Genomic DNA, 26,206 nt, shown 5'->3' with positions numbered 1-26,206 from the left:
TCCTGCACTCACCTTCTGCCTCAGGGTCCTGAAAGAGGGAGAGCAGCAAATGAGGCTAAAAACTGTGTGTTGGGACAAATAATCCTGATCAGAGGCTAGAAAATTGTTCTGAATAACAAATTAACAGAAGTGCTTGATCTGCAAACTTGCAGATTAATGATGGTGATTAATTCTCTGAAACAAAGGAATATCCCACTCCATGTGCATGCACATACACACACTCATCTTTCTGCTTGCTTTTCCTTCCTTTTAGCTAATATTTCAGTTCTTTTCACTTTTTTTTGTCATTGGGTAATTGCTGTATCCATGATAGTCTCCATTAGACAATTTCATGAGCCTATGGCCAGCAGTTGCCTATTATTCCAGCCTAAGCCACTTAGAGGGAATGAAGAAGGGTGCAGGACTGACTGAACACCAGAGATGAAATCTCATTAATTCCTAACTGTGCTATGAAATAATTGTGACCCTTGGTGGCTTCCAACACCATCTGAGAGATGCTAATTGCCAAATCACTTACATTCACTGCCTCCATTGTCTCTGAGGGTTTCCTTTCTCCTCACTTAGCACGGCTTTTTAAGCAAATTCCTTCACCTCTGATGGCCACATTCAATCATGCATGGGGTAAAAGCGCTGCCACTGACTGGTGCATCACTTGTGCACATCCACACACACACACTGCCCTTTTTTCCTGTCCAAACCATCACATCTCAGCCAAAATCTGCTCTGAGCTCTCTTTCTGCACTCTTGGCACCTCTCTGGCCCTTCACATTTGGCACTTCCCTACACACAGCTCAACCAACAGTCCTAGTCCAAAAATTATTAAAATGCCACCTTTGTGTTCACTCTGATTACCTATTTTACACCTGTAAGGGGTACATGCAAAGGGTAAAAATCTTTGACATTCCTTGCCAAATGATGTTGCAGATGTTGAAGATTTATCTGATTTGATGGGGGAGATCCATGGAGGATAAACAAACCCAAAGAAATCCCTCTGGATTCAGGGAGTCCTGGAACTAAAACCAGTTGTTGGCTAAGGGATTATTTGTGGGAGGTGATGCCTTCTCCAGGAATTGGCTCCTGGATGGGACATTGTGCTAGAAGGGTCTTGGGCCTGACTCAGCACACATCCCTTTCTCTTCTCTCACCATGCCCCACAAAACAGATTTTATTGTCTTTATTCATCATGGCAATAAGTTTAATAATTAATGCATCTTCAAAGAGATCTGATCCACTCTCTTCAGTTGTGCTGTCCCTTCTGACTGCTCAGCCCTGCTTTTCACAGCTGAATGGACTGTCAGTAAACCAAGCACAAAGCCAGGTGGTGGCCAGGCTGCAGGGAGGATCCAGGGGACAGGGTTTGGGTGGGCTTATTGCCAAAGGTCATGTCCTGGGGCTCTCCAGGGTCAGGAAGGAAAACACCCCATTATACAAATCCTTCCTTCCTGTGTTTCACTCCTTATTTTCCACTTAGGAAACTCATGTTGAAGAAACTCTTCTTTGGGTAGAGATAAGAAATCATCTTTGAAGATGCATTAATTATTAAACTTATTGCCACGATGAATAAAGACAATAAAATCTGTTTTGTGGGGCAAGGTGAGAGAAGAGAAAGGGATGTGTGCTGAGTCAGGCCCAAGACCCTTCTAGCACAATGTCCCTGAGGAGGAGTGGAGGTGTTGGCTGTGCCCCTGGATAAGTGTGGTGCTGCTGGAAGCCACCTGGTTTTCTGCAGCTAAAGTGACAGTCCAGAGCCATCACCTTCTTCTTCCTCAGCCTTTTGGTCCCAGGATCAATAACATTTACAAAGTATTTTGGCACACATCAGCCTCTTGCAATTCAGCTGCCACTGTGATATTTGTAGGCTTCAAGTGCAATTTGTCTCCTGGTTTTTTCCTGTCCTGTTCTCCTTAGCCTGCATATGCAACTCCAGAGGGAGCTTTTCCTGCTCAAAAAGGCTCAACACACCAAGAGAGAAGAATAACCCATTTCTGTTGGCTTTGGCAACTCTCTGAACTCTGCTGTCTCTGCCAGCTGGGAAACTTGAGGACAGAACTCAGTTCTTTGAAGATAAAAGTGGTGATTACTGAAGATCAAACAAAGGCCTAACTTAACATAAATTCCATGCATGTTCCTTCAGTCCTATTCACAGGAAGGACATTTGGGAATTCCTCTGGCTGGGTTTCTAGAGGGAAGATGTTAGATTTCTTAAACCTTGGCCCAAATACAGTCCCCCAGTCTTGGAGCACAAAACTCTCTAGAGGGTGTGTGGATCTAGAGGCTACAGATATTCCACAGTAATCCTGTCTGCCTTTCAGCTTGAGAAAGATATGGCAAAATTCCAGCTGGGGACAGAAAGGAGAGGGAGGAAAATGAATAGGGAAACCAAGGGCTCCACTTGGGTTAACCACAGTGAGGAGAAGCAGTGCCTGCAGGTACCTGGGGACAGCCAGTGGTCATTTGTCTGACCCTCCTGGGCTTATGGATAAAACCCCTGGAAGAATTCTCACATCATGGTTTTCTCTTCAACAAACCACATCCTTTGTTTCTCTATTTTGAGAAGAATACTGGTGACACTGCACGTGATCAAAACACAAATGGTGCTTTCCTCTTTGAAAAAAACAATAACAAAAATTACCTTCCACTGCAGAGTTTTGCTGATCCACCACAAGCACAGAGCCATTGTGCAGGTAGGAGAGCACTGGGGCAAATGTGGAGGCATCCACTGGAAACTCAGGATCCTGCACGGTGATTCTGAGCCTCACAATGATGCTTCCTGCTGCCAGGGATTCAATCTGCACTTTCAGCTTCCCAGATTTGTACAAGGCAGAAATGTTGGGTGGGAATGAATTTTCAAGCTGAGCAAAGGGAGACAAGCATTGATGATTAGGGAGCCAAGAAGTACCTCTTTAAATATTTATATAAGCACAGCATAGAAGATGCTGGAAAAAGAAAATTTCCAAAGTGTTTCTGAAATCTTATTTTTCAGAGATTATTGTGGCACAAAGTAGTGCAACCCTGCTGAGAAGGACTTGTGTGGATGAGAGGCTGGACATGCCCTGGCTGTGTGCACTGGGAAAACCTCTGTTTGCTGGGCTTCCTCAAAATCAGCAGGAGAGGGGGGAATTCTGCCCCTCTGCCCCTTTCAGGAGAGACCCCACCTGCAGAGCTGCATCCAGCCCTGGGGCCAGCACAGGAAGGACAAGGAGCTGCTGGAGCCAGTCCAGAGGAGGCAGCAGGATCAGAGTAGCTCTGCTGTCAGGAAATGCTGAGAGAATTGGGATTGTTCAGCCTGCAAAGCAGAAGGCTCTGGGGAGATTTAGTTGTGACCTTCCAGTACCTGAAGGGAACTTACTGGAAAGATGAGGCAAGACTATTTACAAGGGCCTGGAGTGACAGGACAAGGGGGAATGGCTTCAGACTGACAGAGAGTAGGATTAGATTAGATATTAGGAAAAACTTCTTTACTCTGAGGGTGGTGGAGCCTGGACACAGGTTGCCCAGACAAGCTGGGGATGCTCCACCACTGGAAGGCCAGGTTGGACAGGGCTCTGGGCAACTTGGTCTCTGTCTATGGCAGGGGTTTGGAACTGGATGATCTTCAAGGCCTCTTCCAAACCAAACCATTCTGTGATTATATAATTCTACCTTTGAAAACTGTATCTGACCACTGGTGTTACAGACCAAGTTCCAAATTTTGGCTCAAGGGAGCAGAATTCCCCCTGGCCCCTTTTGCTTGCAGCAGAGCTGAACTGTCCTGGTAAATGCATGCAGCAGAGCCTTGATGTTATCTCTGTATGTCACATATATATTTTGTTTCATTTGCAAGTGTGACCATGGCTTTAGTTCCCAGGGAGCATTTGAAACTCACCAGTTCAAGTTCAGCCTGCAGCCCAGTCCAATAATAAAGAAAACTCAGGATGAGAGACAAGAATAATGGGGGTGGATAACTTCAAAAAATGTGTTTGAGACAGCCCAGCTTCAAGGCAGCATCACAATTACATCATGGTTAATTACCAAACCAGCTGAACAAATGGCATTACTCTGAACACTGAAGCTGGCACACTGCTGTCAGCATTTGAGCTGTGCAGGAGCTGGCAGTTTCACCTTACATATCTAGAAGGCAGCTCCTTGCTTGAGCCTTTTGTTGCTGCATACACCTCAAAGTGTGTCTTTGAGCAGGAATCCAGAGCCATAAATCAGCACAGCTTTGTTCCCATTCAGCCAGAGCTTGCTCAAAAAGATCCCTACAAACAAAATGTGTAGCTGGTCTAAGCTCACATCAGGGTAGAAAGGCAAGAAAATGAGGAGAGAAGAAATGAGAGGGGGATGTTGTGCTCACAAACACCCAAGGAGGCAGAAGCAACACATGGGCAATGCTCCTTTTTCTTCCCATCCTGATGAAGCCAATCAGGTCTGCATTAATCCCAGAGAAGACTCAGTTACCAAAATCTTCCTACACAACAAAAGTGAATAATTTGCAACAGTGGGAAATAAAGCCATGTGAGGAGGTTCAACTTGCAATTTCTGTTGGGCAAATGCTTCTCCTCTGCTGCCCTTGAATGTATAGCTCCATTACTGTTTTGGGTTTTTCTCTTGCATCTAAATTCAAACACAACTACAATTCACCCTTTGTTTTGGGGAAGCCTTGTGTTGGGTGGAGATCCCAATACCTCTGTATGGGCCCTGTTCTGTGCAGCAAAACTGTAGGAAATGTGCTCCATCTGAAACCTCTCCCTTTTTTGGGAAGCTCAGAGCTGCCACCAGACTTCACGACTCAGGTTTTGTTTCAGGCTGATTACACCTGACTGTGGACAGTGGCCACATGTGTGCAGGTAAGGAGAGGAAAGCCTGACCCAGACACTTTCCCTGAAAGAAGAAAGACAGCAGGGAGAGAACTATTTATTTGAGAGGAGAAAGACATTTATTGAGCAGACTGTGCTGAAATGAATGCCAGGAATGCCATTTCAATAATCCATTTAAAAGCCTCAAGTTAATTTACCGTGAGTTTATTGCCAAATTAAAGATCCAAGGAAAGGAGCCCCTGTTGCATGCCTGCATTTATAATTCCTCCACTCTTCTGCAGAGGAAAATTCTCACTGGCTTCATTGCTAACAAGGCCAAGGGCTTGATCTGTCTAGTCAGTTGAATTTTGTTGCAATTATAAAGAAAGGTCACAGGAAATTGTATGCTGATTTTTGAAGGACTATTTCATCCAGGCATAAAATCCTCTATTAGATTAAATAAATTTTACATTGAAAAAAAACCCATATGTATTACCCAGAGATGTAGTCATTTTACCTCTGTAAGCAACAGTCTTGAAAATTCCTCATATGCTGAGCTGCTGGAATTATGGAAATCATCAGTGAAGTTGTGGTTGAGAATCCTCATAGTAACATCAAATAGCTTGGCCTCTGTAAAACACAACATTAAAACACACTGACAAAGTAGGAAAGGATTCAGTTAAAATTTATGTACCTGGACCAAAATCTCAGCTGATAGAAGAAAGGAGGGCAGGATTGAGAGATTTTGGTATTAAATAAAAAAAAAAAAATAAGGCAAATAGGCTCCTACAAGCTTCTGATATATTGAGAAGATGCATTTATATTAGGTCTAAAGAGATATTTTGGTGCCTGATTGCAACTGCATGTACTAGGTGTACACATACTTTATGTGTGGGTTTACACATCCCTGGCCTGACCCTACATAACTCCTGCCCTGAAGTCACACCCAGGGTTGAATTGCCTGTGGGATCATCTCTGGCCCACCAGTCACAGTTTTTATTTAATTTCTTTCTTTATTTTCCTGATCTTGGCAGTGGGGATAGTAAATATATTCTCAAACTGAAAATACAACAGAAAGCTGTGCATGCCCCTTGAGTGTGTGGTGAGCCCTGACAGATACTGTACAGAGCACAGGAGCCAAAAACCAAGAGCCAAGGAATCTCTAACTGCTTTGTCCTGTATAAACACTCCCAGGCTGTTACTCCTTGGACTGATCCTTGGAAAAATTTTCTTTTTCTCAAAGGCTCCAACTTCATACTCTGAAGTTCAGCCCACTGTTTTCATAACCACTAGACCTCCTACTTTCCCTCCACAAAGAGAGTAATTTCCTTCTGACCCAAACTGAAGTCATCCCTCATCTCATCAAAGGCAAGGCTCTTAGGGATAAACATGAACAGCAGCATTCCTGCTGTGGTCACTAATAAAGAGTTCACTGCCTGCTCTTTGAAAAAGAGGGGAGAGATTTATTTCTTTATTTGCATGGAGGCTTAGGAAATAATTTAAGACTAGAGAAAAAGCAAAATTATGTTTGATCAACACACTAGGGCCTCAGGAAGCTCCCACCACCAGTTAATTGAACAGAACTGGGCAGGTAGTCTGCAGCTTTCTTACTCAGAGCTTGTAATTCTCTTTAACCCTTTATTCAGCAGAATCTGCCCTTCCTCTGGGCACTCCTGTTAGCTCAGCTGAGCCCTTGACAAACCAGTTGCCTGGATTTCCCTCTGACCACAGCCATCAACCAGGGAAAAACAAGGCCTCCTGGGAGATGGGTGGCAGCAGAAAGCAGTGGCAGGCACCAAAGAAATACATTTTAAAAAAAGAATTATAGGTAGCCTAGCCTGATATCTGTAATAGTCTAATCAGCTCCTGCACTGCTTTATCAACTAAGGCCAAAGTTCTGCTGCCTGATATTCTGGATTGGATAAATGCTGGAGAAGATGAGATAAAAAGTGCTGAAGAAGGTAGGAAATGTTGTTCAGTGAGGACCAAAGGGTCATTGCTGAACTGCAAATGAGTGGGAATGGAAGGAGGAGAATGGAGAAGACAGAGATATATTATATTATATTATATTATATTATATTATATTATATTATATTATATTATATTATATTATATTATATTATATTATATTATATTATATTATATTATATTATATTATATTATATTATATTAATGTATTTTAAAGTGTTTCTTTACCTGTTTTAACATTTTGACGGGAGATAATGGTTTTTCCACAAGCTTCATAGCTGATCTCTACTGAATACATCACACCTGCTTCCAGGTGAGACACATCCACCTGCATTTCCTCTGTCTTCAGGCTTTGCACAGTTTCATTGCCCTTGGCCACCCCAACATGGAAAGTGTGGTTCAGAGTGGAACTGACAAGCCAGGACATTTCAAAGCTGTTGCTGGTGACGCTGAGGATTCGATGGTTTGTGACTGCAGAGGGATCTGTTGCAGGAGTTGGCACAGAAAAAGCAACATTTCAGTTTCAAAACCTTGTGCTGTTCTAAATCCACTGCAGAGAAGCACTTTGACAGTCAATAGGGTCAGGACAGAATCTGCCCCTCTCACACCAGCAGATCCCCTCATCCATGAACCACCCCACTAGAGTGACTGATTTAGTGTTTGACCTTTTTATTTCCTTTTACAATATGCTATTCTGTAAAATCATAGAATCACAGAAAAGTTTGGATTGCAAAGAACCTTAAAGATCATCCAGTTCCACCCCCTGTCATGGGCAGGGACACCTTCCACCAGACCAGGCTGCTCAGAGCCCCATCCAATCTGGCCCTGAACACCTCCAGGGATGAGGCAGCCACAATCCCTCTGGACAACCTCATCTCCTCCAAATCTCCAGTCACAGAGATAATCAGCCATTGAGCTATGGGTGCAAGCAACAGGAACAAGTTTGGAAGACTGACTCTGGGTACTCTACATGTGTTGACACCTGCTTTGCCTCCTGTCACTTTAATCATCAAAATGCCCCTGTTCAGGCAAAGATTGCCTGGATTTATCCTGGAAACCCCCCCAGAGCCAGCTAACAGAGGCTGGGGGAGAGTGGTGTGCAGCACTTCACCTGTCATTGCACTCTAGTGCAGTGCAGTCACTGTCATGTCAGTGGGAAAAGACAGGGCCCTTCAGAGATGATTCCTGTCCTGGGAGGAGGAGGTGTTTGAACTGGGTAGGATGAGTTGCCCTGCAGCAGAGCCAGTCAGTCTGGCTCAAGAGAGAGAGCCCAGACAAGACACCTCTGCTGGAGAGAGCAGGAGAGATGAGCATCACACCCCACACTAACCCAGAGACCACGGCACGCTGCTGCCACAGCTTCAGCTCTTTCATGCTAATGGGTAGACTAAGGAGAAAAGGTTGTTTTCATACATTCATAAATTGTTTTCATCAATAGAACACAATTTTTTCCAGCACTCTGAGCCAGGTGGCTGCCAAACACCCCCCAAGCCACTCCCCCCTGTGCTAGAGGGGCCTCAGTTTAATTCCTCTGGCTTCAGCTTCGATCAGGAGTTGTGGATGAAGATCAAGAATACCCAGCCTGTCTCTCTGAACTCTCAAAGAACAACTTAAATCTATTTCCTCCCACAGAAGAACAGGGTGCTGTTAAAAGGATTGTAATAACTCTTGCCTGAAAGGGCTGGATCACCCATACAAACACAAATCTACTGAGGTTGGTTCCCATCACAAATCAAGAAAACATTTGCTAAAATCCAAGGTTACTTACAGCACTCAGCATCTGTAGATTGGTTGGTTATGGACAAGAGACTTGAGTTCCTTACAGAAGGAGAGCTACTGCCAGTGTTAACAGCATTTACTGAACTTGGAGTAGATGCTACAATGTCTAGGGGAAAATCATATTATCAGAGTTAGAGTATTTCTAAGAAAACAAATTCAAAATAATACCATTCAGGTTTTCCACATGAAAAGCAGCAATAGAAGCAATATAAATAAAAAATAGAAGTGTTATCATATCACAAAAGCATAAAGCAATACATTATCTTCATTTTTGAGATTAAGGGATTGTAAAATTGTTTTCTAATTAAAGCATTGAATCTGCAAGCAGTTATTCATCTCATTATCCTAAAGCCTATTAGCAGGCCCATTGATGTCTGTGGGCTGTAAGTATATTTTGCTGAACTGGTACTAGAAGGAATTATTTCAGCCAGTGCCAGAGAGCTCAGCAGCAGTGCAGGAGCTCAGAGTGGGATCACACAACCACTGAGTCTGGGCTGCAGTCAAAATAGGAACAAAGAAAATGGTAGAAATAATGCCATTAATTGATTCTCAAGAGGCTGGGTGCAGCCATGATATTTTATGAAAAATCCTTTTGCTAGGATTTTTCTCCTGACAAGCTGAGAGAATGTAAACAATGATTATCTGCTGCTGTGGAATGCAACAGGTGGATCTGTGATTGGTCTCATGTGGTTGTTTTTAATTAATGGCCAATCACAGTCCAGCTGTCTCAAACTCTCTGAGAGTCATGAGCTTTTGTTATCATTCCACCTCTTTCCTTGCTAGCCTTCTGATGAAATCCTTCCTTCTATTCTTTTAGTATAGTTTTAATATATCATTTTCTTTTAATATAATATATTTATCATAAAATAATAAATCAGCCTTCTGAAACATGGAGTCAGATTCTCATCTCTTTCCTCATCCTGGGACCCCTGTGAACACCACCACAGCTGGGGAGGTGCACTGACAACAAGTGTGCTCTGAGAAGCATTAGGGTCTGAAGTTTTAGGTTTTGGCAGATGAGTGAGGACAGCTGAGGGTGAAACAGAAGAAACACGAGGGACTGTGAAATAAATGAAATAAATACTCTGCATTTCCATCAGAAACAGGTAACAGGTTTATGTGGCATTTTCTCCCAACAGGAGGAGAAAGGGCACTCGTACTCCAGAAATTCCTGAAGGTGACTCCTGCAAAGGAGCACCAAGTCCTGCAGGAACATCCTCAGCACTTCCCAGGGTGAGACTCACGTTTCTTACCTTCCTTCCTTGGGCTCAGCCAGGGAGGGATGACAGTGGCACGTCCATGCTGGGGGTGGCAGCTGTAATAACCCTCCAGGTTCACACAGTTGCTTTTCTCAGGGCAAGCGTTGAATTCAGCATAGGAGCATTCATTGACATCTAGGAAGAACAACACACCTTGCACAGATATTGGGAGCAGCATCTAGATTGATCTGCACTGTGTGTAAACCAGGCTGTGGCTATGATAAATCCAGTGTAAATCTGCAGTAATGCTGTTAAAGCCATTCTGGATGTTACCACCCTATCACTTTTTACCCCAGTTCTTTGGAATTAGAGGACAATTAGGGGCAGCTCCTGCTTACACCTGTAGGATGCCCTCCAAACCTGAGATGTCAGTACAGGAGGAAGGAGGACTACCCAGTGATTTCACTGAAAGCTGAACTGAGCAAACACAGAATAAGAAGACTGCATTTTAGGAGTGAAAATGTTCAGACAACTGCAGAGCAATAAGTAGCTTGACATAATTTAAAACTAATATATTGAAATGTTTATGTAACATTTAAAAAGTATGTAGCAATATGCTGTAGTAATTAACAGACTACAAATATGACTCGTTTCATACAAGCTACTGGAAGCAATATATTTGCTTCCCAAGAAAACAGGTTTTTAAGAGCCTGTTTAATACAACTAATAATTGTGCTACAAATAGGCACATATTTGCTTTTTCATCTGGAAAACTATGTTACTGGGAGAAAATAAATTTGAGGTTTCAGAAGCACTCCCTTCCAAACTATTCACTCCAAAATAATCATTGGTTCTCCATCCTATAACAGAAAGGTCAGGGCTGTGTTTGCAAAGTTTGCAAGATCCTCTGTGCTATCTTGTGTATATCTCTGTGCTATTTGAAAGCAAATTAATGGTTATATAAATGAGATCCCAAGTGAAGAGGGGCAAATCCCCTAGAATGTGACAGGATTACAGTCAGTGACCTTGCACTTGTGTGTCAATCACTTCATACACGCGCTTCACCATGGCCTTCAGGGAGGAGGAAACCTCTGCCAGAGGAGCTGGATGCTGCATGCCCAGGAGAAGCTGGGAGGCCACTGTCCCAGTGTAGATGTCCCCAGGGTTACTCTGGATGTGGTGCACAGAGGCATTCAGGGGCTGCAATGCACCAGTGATCTGGAAAACAGGGCAGCAAACACTGGAGCACCTTGGTCATTTCCCAGCACATGAATTATGCAGTGGTTATTATCATAATCTGAGTGGAGGAAGAAATTCAGAAACCACGGCCAAGTGGTTTAGGCCTGTGTTTATGAAAGGTGAGTTCTTATTTTCACATTTCACAGCAGATTTATGCTACAGAAATGCCAAGCCTAGGGGGGTGTAGAGCTGATCTCAAAATGCTTTGGCAGAAGGATTGTCCTGGGTTGTAAGATGAGTGTGTGTTCTACTGCCCATCTGTCAGAGCTGGGGCAGTTCTCTGCTGTCCATGGGGCAGTTTTTTCTTTCTCTCTCCCACAGCCAATCCTCCCTGCAGGAGATCTCTGCTGTCCATGGCCACTGAGTGTCCCTGCAGGGCTGATCCAATCCCATCATCCCATGGGGAGATGCTGCATTGCCCAGGGGAGGAGCCAAGCATTCCTACCTGGATCCAATCTGAGGTGCTGGCACAGCCCAGCAGCCTCTGCCCAGGGCATTGCCAGAGGAGCAGCTTCTGCTGCCCTGCATTGCCAGAGGGAGCCCAGGCCCATCTCCAGCAGCCCTGGAGCTGCAAAGGAAAACTCCCCCCTTGTGCAGGATCCCTGCTCCAGCAGAGCCACAGCTGGCACTGCAGGAGGGCTGAGCCCCCATGGGATGGGGCTGTGCCATCCCCTGACACACAGGGGGACAGGGCATGGTCTGACTCTGGCAGTGTTGGTTTGTATTACTGCATTTTTATTTTTATTTTCTTCCCTAATAAAGAACTGTTATTCCCATTCCCATATCTTTGCCTGAGAACCCCTTAATTTCAAAATCATAATAACTTGGAGGGAGGGAGTTTACATTTTTCCATTTCAAGGGTGGCTTCTGCCTTCCTTAGCAGGCACCTGTCTGTTCAAACCAAGACAAGAACTAATCCAGGAGGAGGTGGGAAAAGTCCTGCTTTGCAAAGTCTCAGTGGATTACAATAAATTACACAGGCCACTGCAATTCACCTGCAATAAAGCTGCTTTGAACAGCTAAATGGACTGCTGGCAAAGGGAATAGAAAGAAAAAGAGGAAAAGCAATAGACTCAGGATGAGGGGTGGGATTAAGAGGCACAGAGAGACCCCAGAGAGACCAAGCCATCCCAACTGAGAGTCAGGAATGAGAGAAGGGATTTGCTGGTGAGCTGAGCATTAAGAATCAGTGGAACAGACAGCAGGACACTCTGAGGAGCAGCTCATTGAACAGCTTCACCTCAACTCCCCATTTATTGAGTGTTTGCCTTTAACATTGCTTGTTTTAGACCAAGATGTAAAAGCCTTGGTGGATCCTTGCCCCTACTCCCTACTACACAGCAACAGGACCAGGGTTTCTTGCTTTTTTAGGATATGAGAAGGGGAAATCAGGAGGAAGAAGGACACCCATGCTGTTGTTATCATTTCTATTCTGCTGCCCATCAGTGCCAGCAGATTATGGCGGGTAGGTTTATCTTGGAAAGGCTTAACTTAAAATTCCATATCAGAAAACATCATGCTTTGAAGGGCTTGAAGTCTGGTCCCAGTCTTTCACAGGCCCAAAACTGAACTGAGACAAAGCTGGAGCAAGCACTGCTTAAGCAGAAAAAAAACCCCTCTTTATTTCAATATGTCTTTAAATTGCCTTTGGAAGAGACCTGAAAATTTTGCTAAAGAAGCTGATAAATCAATGTTACTTGAAATGCTTATGGATGCAGCCGGCATTCAGTAATCAGAAATACAGAAATAATCAGAAATAGGACCAAAAAAAATCAATCTGGCAGAACCAAGGGGGAGCAAAGAGTGGCCCCTGAGTAACAGAATCGTGGGCACAAGGAGGGAAGAGTTTGTTTTTGTACATACCACGGAGTGCAAGAGGCGGGAATGATTCAGAAGGTGGGAATCCACCCGGATCAATTCACTAAACTCCATTTTCACAAGCACTGTCACGTTGTACCAGAACATCCTCCCTGCAGTGTAGGAAATAAAACAGCCAAGTCATCTGAGGTCTGCTGCTACAGAAGGCGACAGGGCTGCAGGGAGGCTCTGAGGAAACCAAGCAAGGTTTCACTTGGCAAACATTGAGGGGCCACAAAGAGCCCAGCTAGGGCCTCGTTTGCCATATGCCACAGGCAGGGGAGCCAGCCCAGGAGAAGGAGCCAGGGAAGGTTTGCTGGACCCACAGCACCCACACACTGCTCAGGGGTGCAAGCACTGAAGCTGAATATCCTGGAATCCATCCAAGGCACATTCCTGTATTTGTTTTAGGAAGAGCTGTGGTAACAGTTCTCCTGCCCACTCCCACCCTCAGGAGGGAAAATGAAGGATATTTCTATTAGAAGCAGCATTGAATTTATCAGTAACATACCCTCTGGCATGGGATCCACACAGCCTGCTCCTTTGGATGAGCTGCAGCATTTTTTCAGCCCTGGACATTCAGTATCGAACGTGCAAGGATAATCAAATGTTTCCATATCCTTCACTGGACAAATACCAGGTCTTGAGGCAAATACACTGGATCTATTGAGTACTAAGTAAGAAAAACATTTCTGAGAACAAAAGTACAGAAATTGTGATATTTAATTTATACCAAACACCTCCTCCTCATTTTAGAAGCGTGTCTGTTCTGAGTTTTTAATGGGAAGAAAACAGCAGCCTAAAATGCCATTATTTCATTTCAAGGATGTAAATATTCTCAGATCTTTCTCTTGTCCATGACATTTCTGTTACAGAAATTTTGAGTTTCTAACTTTTCATTAATAATTATGGATGGATGGGTTCATAGGTAAGTTTCTAAATGTGGAGACACTGAAGCACTGAGAAACAGAAAATATGGCTGATAGCAGCTGTGACTAATCCAAATAATATCTAATGATCAAAGGAAACAGGTACTGTGTAAGGTAGAAGTTGAGAACTTTCATTTAACATTTTGTGGCACAAATTTAACCTAAGTTGCAGTAATTCTGTTCCAGCTGGCCACTGTTGGTAGCCCACACCAGAGAGCCCTGCAGAGAGGGCAGCTGAGGCAGGAGGTGGCTGATTCCCAAGCCAAGGGCAGACAGTGGTTCTGACTCAGTGCCAGCACAAAATCTCTTCTAGGGAGGAACAGAGAAAATATTTCCAAGCCCTACAAACTCCCTTCTTTACCCACACTCTCAAGCACAGCTCCAAGCAATGCTCAGCTCTGGTCTTTCTAAGCAACCTGAAAGAAATCTCTTTTCCATTCATTTTGCACCTCCAGGTTTTCGATCCTTTACTGAGCAATTGAAGTCAGCCAGGAGAAAATGAACTTGTTTGCTGCAACAGGAACAGTTGTGGTGCAGGAAAACCACATTTGACGTAATAAAGTCCAGAGCAAGTGAAAAGTCCACAGCAAACCATAAATCTGTTATGAACAGTCAGATTGTGGGTTTATAATTTCTGTTATCCCAAGGCTCTGGATGAGAGTAAATGTGAGGTTTCTGAGCAGGAGGGGGATATTGAATCTAGCAGGAGGGGATATTGAAGCTAGCACTTTTGGCCTCAGCCAAGTAACCTTCCTAGCCAGGGAAATTATCTTGATTAACCAAGATTTAAACTGAACTTATAAAGCCAGGGAAATTATCTTAAATAACCAAGATTTAAACATAACTTGCTGCCAGATGCACGTTCCAGGTCCTCCTCTCTCTGGGACCGTCACTCCACAGGTGGTTTCCCTAAACAGGAACTTTTCTTAGAAATATCCCTCTTGCTTTTCAAAGCCACTTTCAGGTGTGACACAGCCTCAGCCAGGGAAATTATCTTGATTAACCAAGATTTAAACTGAATCCACACAACTTGCTGCCAAATACACGTTCCAGCTTCTCCTGTCTCTGGGGCTGGCACTCCATAGGTGGTTTCCCCAAACAGGTCATTCTCCTAGAGGGAGATGGATTTTCAAAGCCACATTCAGGTGTGATTTTCATTCTTGATTCTCAAAGCCACATTCAGGTGTGATACAGCCTCAGCCAGGGAAATTATCTTGATTAACCAAGATTTAAACTGAATCTACACAACTTGCTGCCAGATACACATTCCAGCTCCTCCTCTCTCTGGGACTGTCACTCCCCAAGTGATTCCCCCAAACAGCTCCTTTTCCTAGAAATATCCCTCTTGATTTTCAAAGCCACATTCAGGTGCGAAACAGCCTCAGCTGCCCTTAGCTGAGTCCCACACACATTCCCAGCCTCAAGTGATTGCTCCTTCCCAGCCTCCTGGGCAGGGAGCTGAGCAGCCTCTCATCCTGGATTTTGCACAAACACCAGCACCAAGGGATTTCCTTGTGTTAGAAAATTCCCTATTCACCAGTGCTCTTTGCTGTTCAAACCAGGCAGCTGGACCCAGGCATGGAAATTCCTCCAGCTCTGAGATTCAAGTGCACTTCAAGCAGCTTTGAGATTCAAAGCAGGTTTTTTTTTTTCCCACCTGTGTCTCTTTTTTGTGTGTGTGTGTTTAACTGCAGTGTAAATGGTTTAATGAGTGCCATGCAATCTCAGAAAACACTATTGAATCCTGGCTGGGTGCCACAGAGCCATTTATCTGAAATCAAAAGGTCATCTTTTTCAGATCAACGGAAACAGAGATGGATTCACTTCACATTGCTGCCTAATTGTACCAGATGCACTTTGGAAATTCAATTTATGCTCTCCCCTTCAATCATGCTGGGGACAGTCACCTACCGAGCAAGCAGTGAGGAGCAAGGCAGCCAAGTCCTGTGTCATTTGGATGAAGTACAGGCTTTTCTCCTCTGTTATTTACATAAATGTATGGAAGCAGAACTGCAGCTTAGCAACCAAAGGTCACTTGCCAGCCTGCCTCTGGATCTGCTGTGGCTGCAGGATGGGGCATCTCCCAGGAGATTGATGCTGAGGGACAACATTAGCTCAGCCATAACCCCCTTCCTCTCCCTCCTTCTTTCTGGAAGGGATGGGTTCTTCCAGAGGGTGTGTGTGGTGGAGCCAGGGAACAGCACCCTGCATTTGTCTCAGGTATCAGAAGGTGGAGACAAATCTATGAAATGACAGAGGAGGCCCCTGGGAAAGTCTGTTCCAAAGGCAGCCTGGCAGTTTCCATCACACAGCCCTGGTTTTGGGGTCCTGGAGCATTGGTAGGCTTTACTTGCTCAGGTGGGTGTTTTCCATCCTGATTGCCTCTCCAAGGCCTTAACTGGGATTTGTGCTGATCCAGCATCTGACAAATACTTAACACCATTGCTGGGTGTTCCTTTTGCCTTGGAGGGGAGGAGGCTGAGGGGAATATGGGCAAGGTTTACAAAATCCCAAAGGCAGGGGGCAAGGTGAAGGTTTTCACCAGAGCCCACAGTAATAAAACAGGAGAAAGAACTCACTTCTTCACCCAAACAGAAGGGAACTTCTGCAATCTGTCAGCACAGGGGGTGTGGAGACAGACAGCTTCAGAGGGCTCAAAAAGGGACAAGGCAATTCCCAGACAGGATTCCCATCAGCAGACACTGTGGGGAGCAGGCAGGGGTGTCAATAATCCCATTTCTGCAGCTGCTGGGGGCACACAAGGGACACAAACTGCAGGGCAGCCAGAGCCACCTGCTCCTGGGTGCAGTCCCACAGGACATTCTGGCACCTTCCCAGCCCAGGCTGATGCTGCAGTGCTGCCCACATGTGACACCCGTGTCCCCTGGCTTTCCTGTGACAGCTGTGCCCAGCTCCTGCTGCTCTGGTCACAGCCAGCATGGGAACATCTGCATGCCAGCCCTGCAAGGTCCCAGCCCTGCTGAGGGACACCTACAATGAGCCTTTTTTTACTTTTTAGTTGTTTTTCTGAAAATGTTTTTCTGAAAAACCTTTTCCAGAAGTTGTACACACAAGGCATGCTGATGAAAGCCTGGCTTTACCATTGCAAATCAAGTGCTCTCAAGAAACTCCACCATTAAAGTTGTCTTGAGCCTTCTTATTTCAAGGTATTTTTGTACATGTGTGCTTAAAAACCAGTCTTCATCATGTGCTGATGCACTCTTTCCCTCCCTAGCTGGGACCAGGCAGGGTTAGATGGCAGATGAGGAGCTCTCTGGTTTCATCTTAGGCTGGAAAGTGGGCAGCAAGCCAGCCACCAGGAGAAATACCCATAGCATCCATTCAGGCAGCTGGAAACAAGCCTGGAGAGCTGGGTCCTGTCTCTACCTAAGAGACAAGATGCTGGGGGAAGTTTTTTATGATGAAACAACCTTCAGGGTTTCACAGGTCCATGAGCTTGACCTGCAGCCCTGTGCTCCAACCACACAAGTTGTTAAAAGCAGCACTAAGCACCATGAAAATCAGAATAAATCCATAAAAAATTAAAACTGCACCCAAGGTGTGTGAAGGCAGGTCTGAAACCAACAGAGAGTGGTTTGATCTCAGTTTCTCTGCAGCTCAGTTGCCCATCTGTGAACGACACACCCACAGCCTTTGTGAAGGCTGTGAAATTGTGAAATTTGTGAAATTGCTGCCTGTGGGTCCACCAGGATTCACCCCCAGAGGTGATAAATAATTCTGTACTCAGTGAGAGGCTGAGCAGAGCACTGAATGTGCAGGTCAGGATGGCACATTCTGGGGAGCTCCTCCATCATCCCTGGGCACTGGGAAATGTGGTCCTTGGGGCACTGCAGAGCTGGATCAGGTAATTAAAATGGTTCACTGATCTGCATGCATGGGCAAAAAGAGAGAATTTTTTTTTTTTAATTTAATTCTACCTTAAGAATTAATCTCAGCACGTCCTAACTTTTAGATATTTAACTTTCCAGCTGTTATTTAAAAATGTCAAAGTCATTTGTGTGTGCACCTGTAACAGTATCCTGATGGACAGACACACAACTAGTGTGAGAACTACCAGAGCAACTTGACCAGAGTAAAGAAATAATAAAAGCTGGGCCTGCCATATCCCAGGCAGGGGCAAATGTTTCCTTCTAGGAAGAGAAGGTGAGGAGTGGCCAGGAGCAGGCTCCTGGGAAAGGTCATGGAGACCTTTCCAGCCCTGGCAGGATGGGGAGCATGCCAGCATGGATAATGTCATGAAGAAAATAACAGCAGTTCAGCAGTGTGCTGTGCAGTAATTTCTGCAGTTCCAGTTTCTCTTCTCATCATTTATTTAAGACTGTGTCTAGACAGTGCATTACCATTCACAGAATTTATGACTAATGCCCTGAAAAAGCAAAGATACCAGAATAATGTAAACATGGAAATCACCTAGAAGCCATACAAATCCTTAAATGGTTTTAAATATTCCCAAATTAATTTTTACAGGAAAAAGTGCCAGGGTGACCACAGCATTTCATGGACAAACCTGCCCAGAGTGCCCATCAACAACATGGCAGGGTGGAAATTCTGCAGCTGAGCTTTACAAGAGATTTACAGATTTGTTCATGTTGGATGAAACAGAATCATCAACAGCTCTCAAGCCTAAAATATCCCTAGAGATGCTTTTAAGAGACAGAATTATAGTGGGAAAGAAATATTTCAAGCGTTACTGGGATGCTTTTTTTCCACACAAGAAGATGGTCTTGACTTTCAGAGGTTCAGAAACACCTGAATTTCTTGTGCAAACAGTGACAACCATGGTGACTTTTCCACATTTAGCTGGCATAGCTCTTTCCTTGTACTACAGAATTAAAAAGCCATTTTCTCTTCTTGCCTCTCACTCTTGCCATGTGATACTTACAGGCAAACATGTATGCACATGTCTGTATATCCAAAAGACTTCACTGAAGTAACTTTTCAACCAGAATTAGATGCACTGGAGATGGAGCTGATGCTTGGAAAATAGAGATGATCAGCAGCAGGTCCTTTGCCTGTCTGACAAATCTGCTTGGGGACACAGTAATCTGCAGCTCAAATTCTGCTTTGCTGGGACTCCATAACAGCCAAACAACAGCAGGATACAGTAAATTAGGAATTATGCTTTAATTTCTCTTCTCTAGCAAGAAAATATTTTTAGGTACAAATAAAACATATAGACCATTTTTGTGACCCCATCCTGTTAAAATCCTGCTAGACACACAATATTCTACCTGTGACTGTGGAGAAAACGCCTGTGGGGGAAAAATAATGTTTGGAAATTCTTTTTCCAATGCTCTGAAGCAACTTAAATGTGGGATGAGCACATTGTTCTTGACAGATCCCATGACAGGACATGTGGCTCATCCCCCCTCATAGCACGTTACATGAGCCTCTGCAGGAGCAGGTTTGGGGACATTCCCACAGATCTGAGTCACCCAAGTCTTATGACCCAAAACAAGGGCCATGGCTGCCACAGGACCTTTCCTTTCAATCTGCTGTTCCTGTGTGGGGTTATGTTAACACCCAGGTCCGTACTGAAAAGTGGAAATAGGGAAAATGCAAAAAATAAGAGACAAAACTACGTCCTGCGGAACTTTTCTGGATGACAGAAAAGTTCAGTGCTGGTTTAGATAATTCAAGAGGCCTGTTCAGCTTAGAAGCATCTAAATTTATCCATTGGAAAAAGAAAGTTCCTTTTCCCCAAGGAATCCCCTCCATCTATGGCTCAAGTTCTGATAAAACTGGGAATTTCTTATTGACAGCTGGTAACCCTTATATAGGAAGGGGAAAAAGCTTCCATCTTGAGACAAAGGTGATAAAGTCCTCCTGAATAGACTCTTATTAACACTCAGATGTTGTATCAGATCCACCAAAAAGTTCACCAGTCCTCAGACCTCCCACACAGGTAACCAAGGAAGTCCTCAGAAAATGGCTCCTAGTGTAGTTTTGGTTGGAAAGCTTCTGATATCACATTGCCCTGAGGTCACAGGTTGTTTTAAATGGGAACCAAAATTGGGTTTGCATTCTGGGAACAGACCCTGCTCCACATCAAAGGAGATGTTATCTATCCCAAGTGCATCCTGAATTCCTTTTGAGGAGAAAGCTCCTGGTGTAAATGCAGGCAGGCTCAGTGAATTGCAGGCACCAGACAGTGAATTATTGCTCTTGGCCAGGGATTTTGGCCTGAACCTGGACAGGTAATGAGCCCTTGGAGGGCTAATGAGCAGGTGCCTTCCTCAGGCTCTCTGGAAGTTTAGTGAATTTGTGACTAGAGGTGGCAAAGAGCAAGAATCAGGAGCTTTAATCTGCTATGTTTACTCCTTGCCATGTTGGACAAAGTTCACTGTTCATGATTTTACACTCATTTATTTCAGTGAATAGGAACCTATGGCCCAGGACTGAATTAAGCCTTTACACACCTCAGCTGAAGTGAATCTTCTTCCATAAGAAGCATTTATTTCCTCTCTTAATCTGGCTAAAACTTACCTAGAGAGCAGTAGAGTCCAACTTGTTCATATCCTTCACAACAATCTGTGAGGGTGATGGTTTCAGGGACTTCAACAGTGTGGAACTCTGTTCTGTGGTGTGTCTGGGGACACACCATCCACGGGATCCACCCTCCACAGGATGTCTTCTTCACATAGGACTTTTGGTAGGCAACCATTTTAAGCACACTTTTGGTCAGGGTGTAGTTGCACAGGTGGTACCCTAGCAAAGAGAGGCCTTTTTCTAGGAATCAGAAACAGGGAAGAAAAGGATCAGCATTAACTTGTCACCTTGATGGGTTTTGGTTTCCTTTTTCTACCTCTGTCGAGGCCGGGATTGAAGGCACTTGAGATGATACTTCATGTTCAGACCCAAGTGTTCATTGTTTATTTTCAATGTTACAGCTCCATAGCTGTGAGTTCTGCAGCATTTCATTAGCAAGGCTCAAAATGGTTAACTATCTCTTGTTACAAGGTATTTTAAGGCTAAACTATCCAATTAAGAAATGACACCTAAATTATTTTCATGTTTTACCCAATAAATGATCCTTTGAACCCCACAATGCAGACTTTTCTGTCCAATTACAGAACATCACCCAAACCCATGAAGAAGAAGGAGGAAGAAGGTGAAGAAGAAGAACCTGCCTCCACCCTAAAACCTCCATCTTGCTTCAGATTTATTTCTATATTCTAAAATGCCAAACTCTAAGTTTCCTCCCCTGTGATATTACACACTTCTAACCAACTGCACACCCATAATCCCAGTGCTGTTAATCAATTTTGGAAGCCTGTTCCAGGCCTTCCAGGTCAAATGCGTTGCTCTCCAGGGACTCAGAGTCTGTCTGTGCAGAAAGTCTAAAATTCTCAGCATCCAGAACTCCAACATCACCCCAGAGTGATGTTGACAGAGCAGTGACAGAACCAACACAGATGAATGATTCCCAGGAAGGCTGACGTTTGGAAGAACATCTCTTCAAAAAACAGACACAAAAAAGAATTGGTAGTGACTGCTTGTCATGGGTATCACTTTGGTCATGAAAGGATGAAGATTGGCAGAAAATTCAAAGAGTTCTTGGTGCCTTCAGGAGTGAGGCAGAAAAAGGGCAATTTAACTCAAGTTAATATTAAAGAAATTTACATATGTTAATATAAATGACGAGTACAGCACAATAGGCACTTCCAGGGCAGAGTCATCCAAGTAGTTTAAAAGCCCACTCCAGCCTCCTGCTGCCAAAACCTTCAACACTCCCCACTGACTGTAAAGGGAACAAAGGGTGAGGAACTCATGGGCAGATGAGTCACAGGAGATGTCTGGAATAAGACATCCTTCAGACATCACCCTAGGCTAAAACTGGGTACTCATACATCACTGGGAAGCACTTCCAGGTGTCTGACACAAAAGGTATTCCTGGAGATCCTGCACTGCCTCTCTGCATTTGTAGCAGACCTTGTTGATCAGCCACTGGAAACCTGCAGTGCTTCATTGACAAACAAAGTCAGTGATAAGGTCATTAACTGCATCATTTCACACAGGTCTGGGGATGGGACTCAGCCTCCAGAGTTCTGAAACCATTTCTGATGAGGAGTGAACTTGTTAGGTGCTGTGGAAACCCAGGGCACACAGGGAATATTTCTCTGTCTGCTCTGGGTTGCCCTGACCCCCAGGGATGCACTGACTCTGACCTTCATTCATGGAGAAAGTTTCCCAGACTTCAAGATAGACCAGAATCCACAAAAGTGTGAAATAGATTATAGAGAGCAGTGTAGGTGCATCACTTGGTGAGAAATTGAGGTTTTGGGGTTTTTAGTATGTTGTGGATGGAAGCAAGATGGAGGGCACAGGGTGCTGTCCTGGGTTTGTTCTTCATGCTTCTTCTTCCTTCTTCTCCATGGGTTTGGGTGGCATTTTGTAATTGGGCAGAAAAGTCCCCATTGCAGCTCTGTGGGATCAGTTATTGGGTTAAAAGGGAAAATAATCCAGGTGTCAGTTCTTCATTGGATAGTTTAGTCTTAAAAGACCTTGTACCAAGAGATTGTTGCCATTTTGTGCCTTCTAATGAAAAGCTGCAGAACTCACAGCAGTGAGACTGTTTTACTGATAAGAAATAATAAACACCCGAGTGTGAACATGAAACACCATCTCAAGTGCCTTCAATCCAGACCCAGAGAAACCCACAACTGGAACTGCCACAAGGTGCTTTGCTTAAATCTGAAATACTTCAGCAGGGATAGGGGAAAAACCCCAACACCAAACAGCAGAAAGAAACCCCAACAACAGCAACAAAAGCAGATGGAGTTTAAGAATTAGCAGTAAGAAACCTACAGTCATGTCACAGCCATCAGGCTGGCTCCTAATGAGATGTTATAGAAGCCAGAGGGGCTGAGTCACCCCGTGTCCCACTTGGGAAATAGATCAGATGGAATTAAAATGCCTGCATCATCCTCCAGCCAAAGCAGAAGAAACTTTAATAAGGATAAATATGAATTAGCTGCAGAGATTCAAATATAGCAGGACTGTTTTCTTTTTTTCTGAGAGCTCTGAGGGCACCAGGGTCAGCCAACAGACAGACTGAAGCTAACACAATATACACAACAGGCAGACAATTAAAACATTTACAGTTCATGGTATTTGTACAACTTATCTTCTGTCTGAAAACATGAAATGTGTTAAAAACAATTCAAGAAGGAAAAAAAATTGTTAGGCTTTTAGGAATCCCGTGCTTTTATCACAGCTAAACAAAAGGCATTTGTGCAATTTGAGCAGGACTAGGAAAAGAGCTTTGGAGAGGAGGATCCATTTGCAGTGCAGGGACGGTCCAGAAGAAAACATGGAATAGACTTTGGTGTCTAGAAATGGCCTCTGGCAGCCCAGCCCTGCTCTGCCTCCCTCCTCTGTGCCTTCCTCCTGCAGCCAAAGGCAGAGCTGATGCTGGATTGTGCTCCAGGGAGAGCCAGAGAGCTCCCACAGGCTCCAGGGGCTCTGTGCTGCTGCTTGGAGCAGGTCAGCAGGAAAATACTGAGAGTGGAAACCTCATCCCTGCTTCTTCCTCCCCGCCAGCCTCCAGCAGGACCCCCCTGTGTCTGCTCCCTGGGGCTCTGGGGACACTGCTGGGGTCTGCACAGCCCTGAGAGGCACCAGGCTGCTCTCTGTCCCTGAGCAGGGAGGGAGGGAGGTGCTCAGGAGGGACAGAGGACACCCAGGCTGGCTCAAAGCCTGGATCAAGCCCCTGCCTGAGCCAGGAGAGGAGCCCAAAGGCTGGGATGGAGCTCCCACCAGGACGTGGCTGTGCAGGATGAAATGGAAGGAGAAGAGAGCCAGAGAAAGCAAGGGGACCTCTGCCTCTGGCTAACTTTAGGATAACTCTCTGGGAGAATGGGAAAGGACAGCAAATGTGGGTTCTGGAGCAGGAATCAGAGCTCAAGGGCTGCCTTTTATTCAATGTGTTTGATCCAGTAGCACCTCACATGAGGCACAAGTGCCTGACAAGAAGCAGGCAGCTGTCACTGCATTTTGGAAAGCATTGCCTTGCCATGTGTTAACACTGCTCCAAGAATACCTTTCTCTGCAAATGCTCCTAGGCATGTAGGTGTGGGGGGGAAAAAAAGTCTTGCTCCAACTTTTTAATTTGTTTTTTGGGGTTTTTTTAAAATTTGTTTGTAACCTGGATGGCTAAATAACCAGAGTGGAGCAGAATTAATGCCTAAATAATTTTGGTTATAGCCTTTCCCTGGAGAAAGGGCACAAACATCTGTTGTAACCAGGGAAGGAGGCAGGAGCAGGACAAGTACTGTTCTATGAAAATGAGAAAGAGGAACTCCTACATTAAGGAATCAGACTGTTATAGTATAAAATCAGGTTTGAGGGGAGTAGGGCAGGTGAAAAGCAAGAGCTCAGCCTTGTTCCTCATGCCCATGATCCCTCCTTTTCTCCAGAGCTCATGTAAAGCCTGGCAAGAGCAAAGCAGGGACTGGAAGGGAAAATCTGAGTAAGGAGAGCACTGAGGATTCGTGCTGTCCGTGCAGAGCTGAGGCTGCAGCACTGGAAAGCTAAAAATTCCAGTGTCAGCTGAGCTGGCTTAGTCTCTACAGCAATGTGCAACATAAATACAGGTATGAAACTGAGAATAAGATGGTGTAGAATTAGACACAGTTTATAATTGGAAGCTACAGCTGTCAGAGCAGATATGAAGTCATAATTCATACTTAAACATTGATACTAGGTATATATATATACATATATATATATATATATACACACACACAGTAGGTATAGAATGAGGCTGCCAAAGCCTAAAGAGGAGCTCTGAGATGAGGCTGTGGTGGTACAAAAAGATGCCCTCAGTGCAAGAAGTTGGACTGGAGGTGTCAGGGAAAGGTGCAGCACCACCAGCCCCTGCCCCATCCATCACTTCCAGACCATTCAAAACAAGCTTTGGCACTCACAGAGTTCAATTCTTTTGCTGACAGCAGTTTGCTGCTGAGCAATGTGGCTTGGATCAATTTGGGCTCTTTAGCAAATTGGCTTTCTGTTCTCATTACTCCCATCTATGGGATTATGGCACAGTCAAATGGAATTGAAATGCACTGGCTGCTGTTTTCAGTGACTCAAAGCTGAAGGCAATGGCACAGCAGAAGGCAGTCACCTGCCATTATTATGGAGTGTTACACCTATCATTTCTGGATTTTAGAATTTTGTCTCAGAAGCCACCAGCTTTCAGCACCATCAGGGAAAATATCAGTTTTGTTTTTATGTAAAGCAAGAGCATAAACAATTAAAGCAAACCCTTTGTTAATAGGAACAAACACTGAGAGGAAAGCAAAGGCTGCACAGGAATGGGCTCCTTGGAACTCAAGGTTAAACCCAGATCAGAACTGAGAGCACGACCAAAAAACAGCAATAAAAAAATGCTTCATAGCATTGATGCCACAGACAGAGCTGCAATTCTGGAAACTTCACCACCCAGGTGCCACAGGAGCCACTGTGAGCTGGGATCTGCCAAATCTTTTCTCACTGGAGAGCAGTCAGACTGCAAGACAAGCCCCTTTCTTGTCTTGGCATAACCTCAGAAATAAACTGTTGGAACAGGTTCATGGAGGGCAGATTCAAGCTCAAGTTTTGAAATGCAAATGCTCCAAAACATGAATGAAAAAAGGATCATGGACTTGATTTTTCTACAAATTCCAAATTTCAAAGTCAACACCATTTACTTTAGATGGCACTGGAGTGGGAATTCTATTGGTCCTAATGTCTGCAAACCTCTTTTCAGCTGTGGCTTTGACAGAATAACAGAAAAGCCTGCAAGGTTCTAAGAAATATGGTTTATATTTAACTGAGACTCACAAAACCACATAAGTAAAGAAAAGCAATGAAGAGCAGTCAAAAATCATATTTTCTCATTTAAATGAATCAAACCAGAAATTAAGAATAAATTAGGGGTTCATTTACCAGTTGCATTTGGGTTAGGGTTTTTCAAAATTACAGCCCATACCACAGATGAAATTTAAGCATGTCTTCTACAGCTTCCTCTCATCCATCCCCAGGAATCTGCCAGGCACATTTCCTGCTAATGCTTATTTTAAAGACAAGTTTCATAAAAATTTGCACAATACTGAAGACAAAGCAGAAATTCTCCTTGTTCATTTCTGGCACAAAGGAAATGACAAGGATTTTTGCCTGGGGATGAAAGGTTGGGGACAAAGGTTGCATTTTTTGCTTGGTTAGATTTTCTCTGTTCAATTATCAACAGAGGATTCTCAAATGATCACTGGGACATTGCCAGAGAGAGAGAGTGGCCACCTTGGCTGGTTTATTTCAAAGAAATATCTATGCAACATCCAAACTAAGCAGTCCTGTGGCCAGGTTTGCATCACTCACCTGTAGTTTCAGCTCCCCTTCCCTGCTGTGTGGCTGCCCAGAGGATGAGAACAGAAATAAAGGTGATCCTGGCCAT

At 44.3% G+C, this 26,206-nt stretch overlaps 1 protein-coding gene across 1 annotated transcript in view; it reads right to left on the bottom strand.

Annotated features, from left to right (window-relative positions):
* Window positions 1-26,206, bottom strand: part of UMODL1 (uromodulin like 1) — a 51,466-nt gene extending 25,260 nt beyond the window's left edge. The window contains exons 1-10 of the mRNA XM_077171177.1: window positions 26,131-26,206; window positions 20,257-20,499; window positions 13,332-13,493; window positions 12,827-12,933; window positions 10,750-10,942; window positions 9,779-9,919; window positions 8,515-8,631; window positions 6,975-7,229; window positions 5,296-5,408; window positions 2,633-2,852 (exon numbers count right to left, since the gene is read on the bottom strand). Coding sequence (XP_077027292.1) covers window positions 2,633-2,852; window positions 5,296-5,408; window positions 6,975-7,229; window positions 8,515-8,631; window positions 9,779-9,919; window positions 10,750-10,942; window positions 12,827-12,933; window positions 13,332-13,493; window positions 20,257-20,499; window positions 26,131-26,206 — 1,627 coding nt within the window. The remainder of the gene's footprint in view (window positions 1-2,632; window positions 2,853-5,295; window positions 5,409-6,974; window positions 7,230-8,514; window positions 8,632-9,778; window positions 9,920-10,749; window positions 10,943-12,826; window positions 12,934-13,331; window positions 13,494-20,256; window positions 20,500-26,130) is intronic.

Source organism: Agelaius phoeniceus, chromosome 2, assembly GCF_051311805.1.
Source record: "Agelaius phoeniceus isolate bAgePho1 chromosome 2, bAgePho1.hap1, whole genome shotgun sequence".
NCBI lineage: Eukaryota > Metazoa > Chordata > Aves > Passeriformes > Icteridae > Agelaius > Agelaius phoeniceus.
This window is presented reverse-complemented; position numbering and strand designations above follow the sequence as displayed.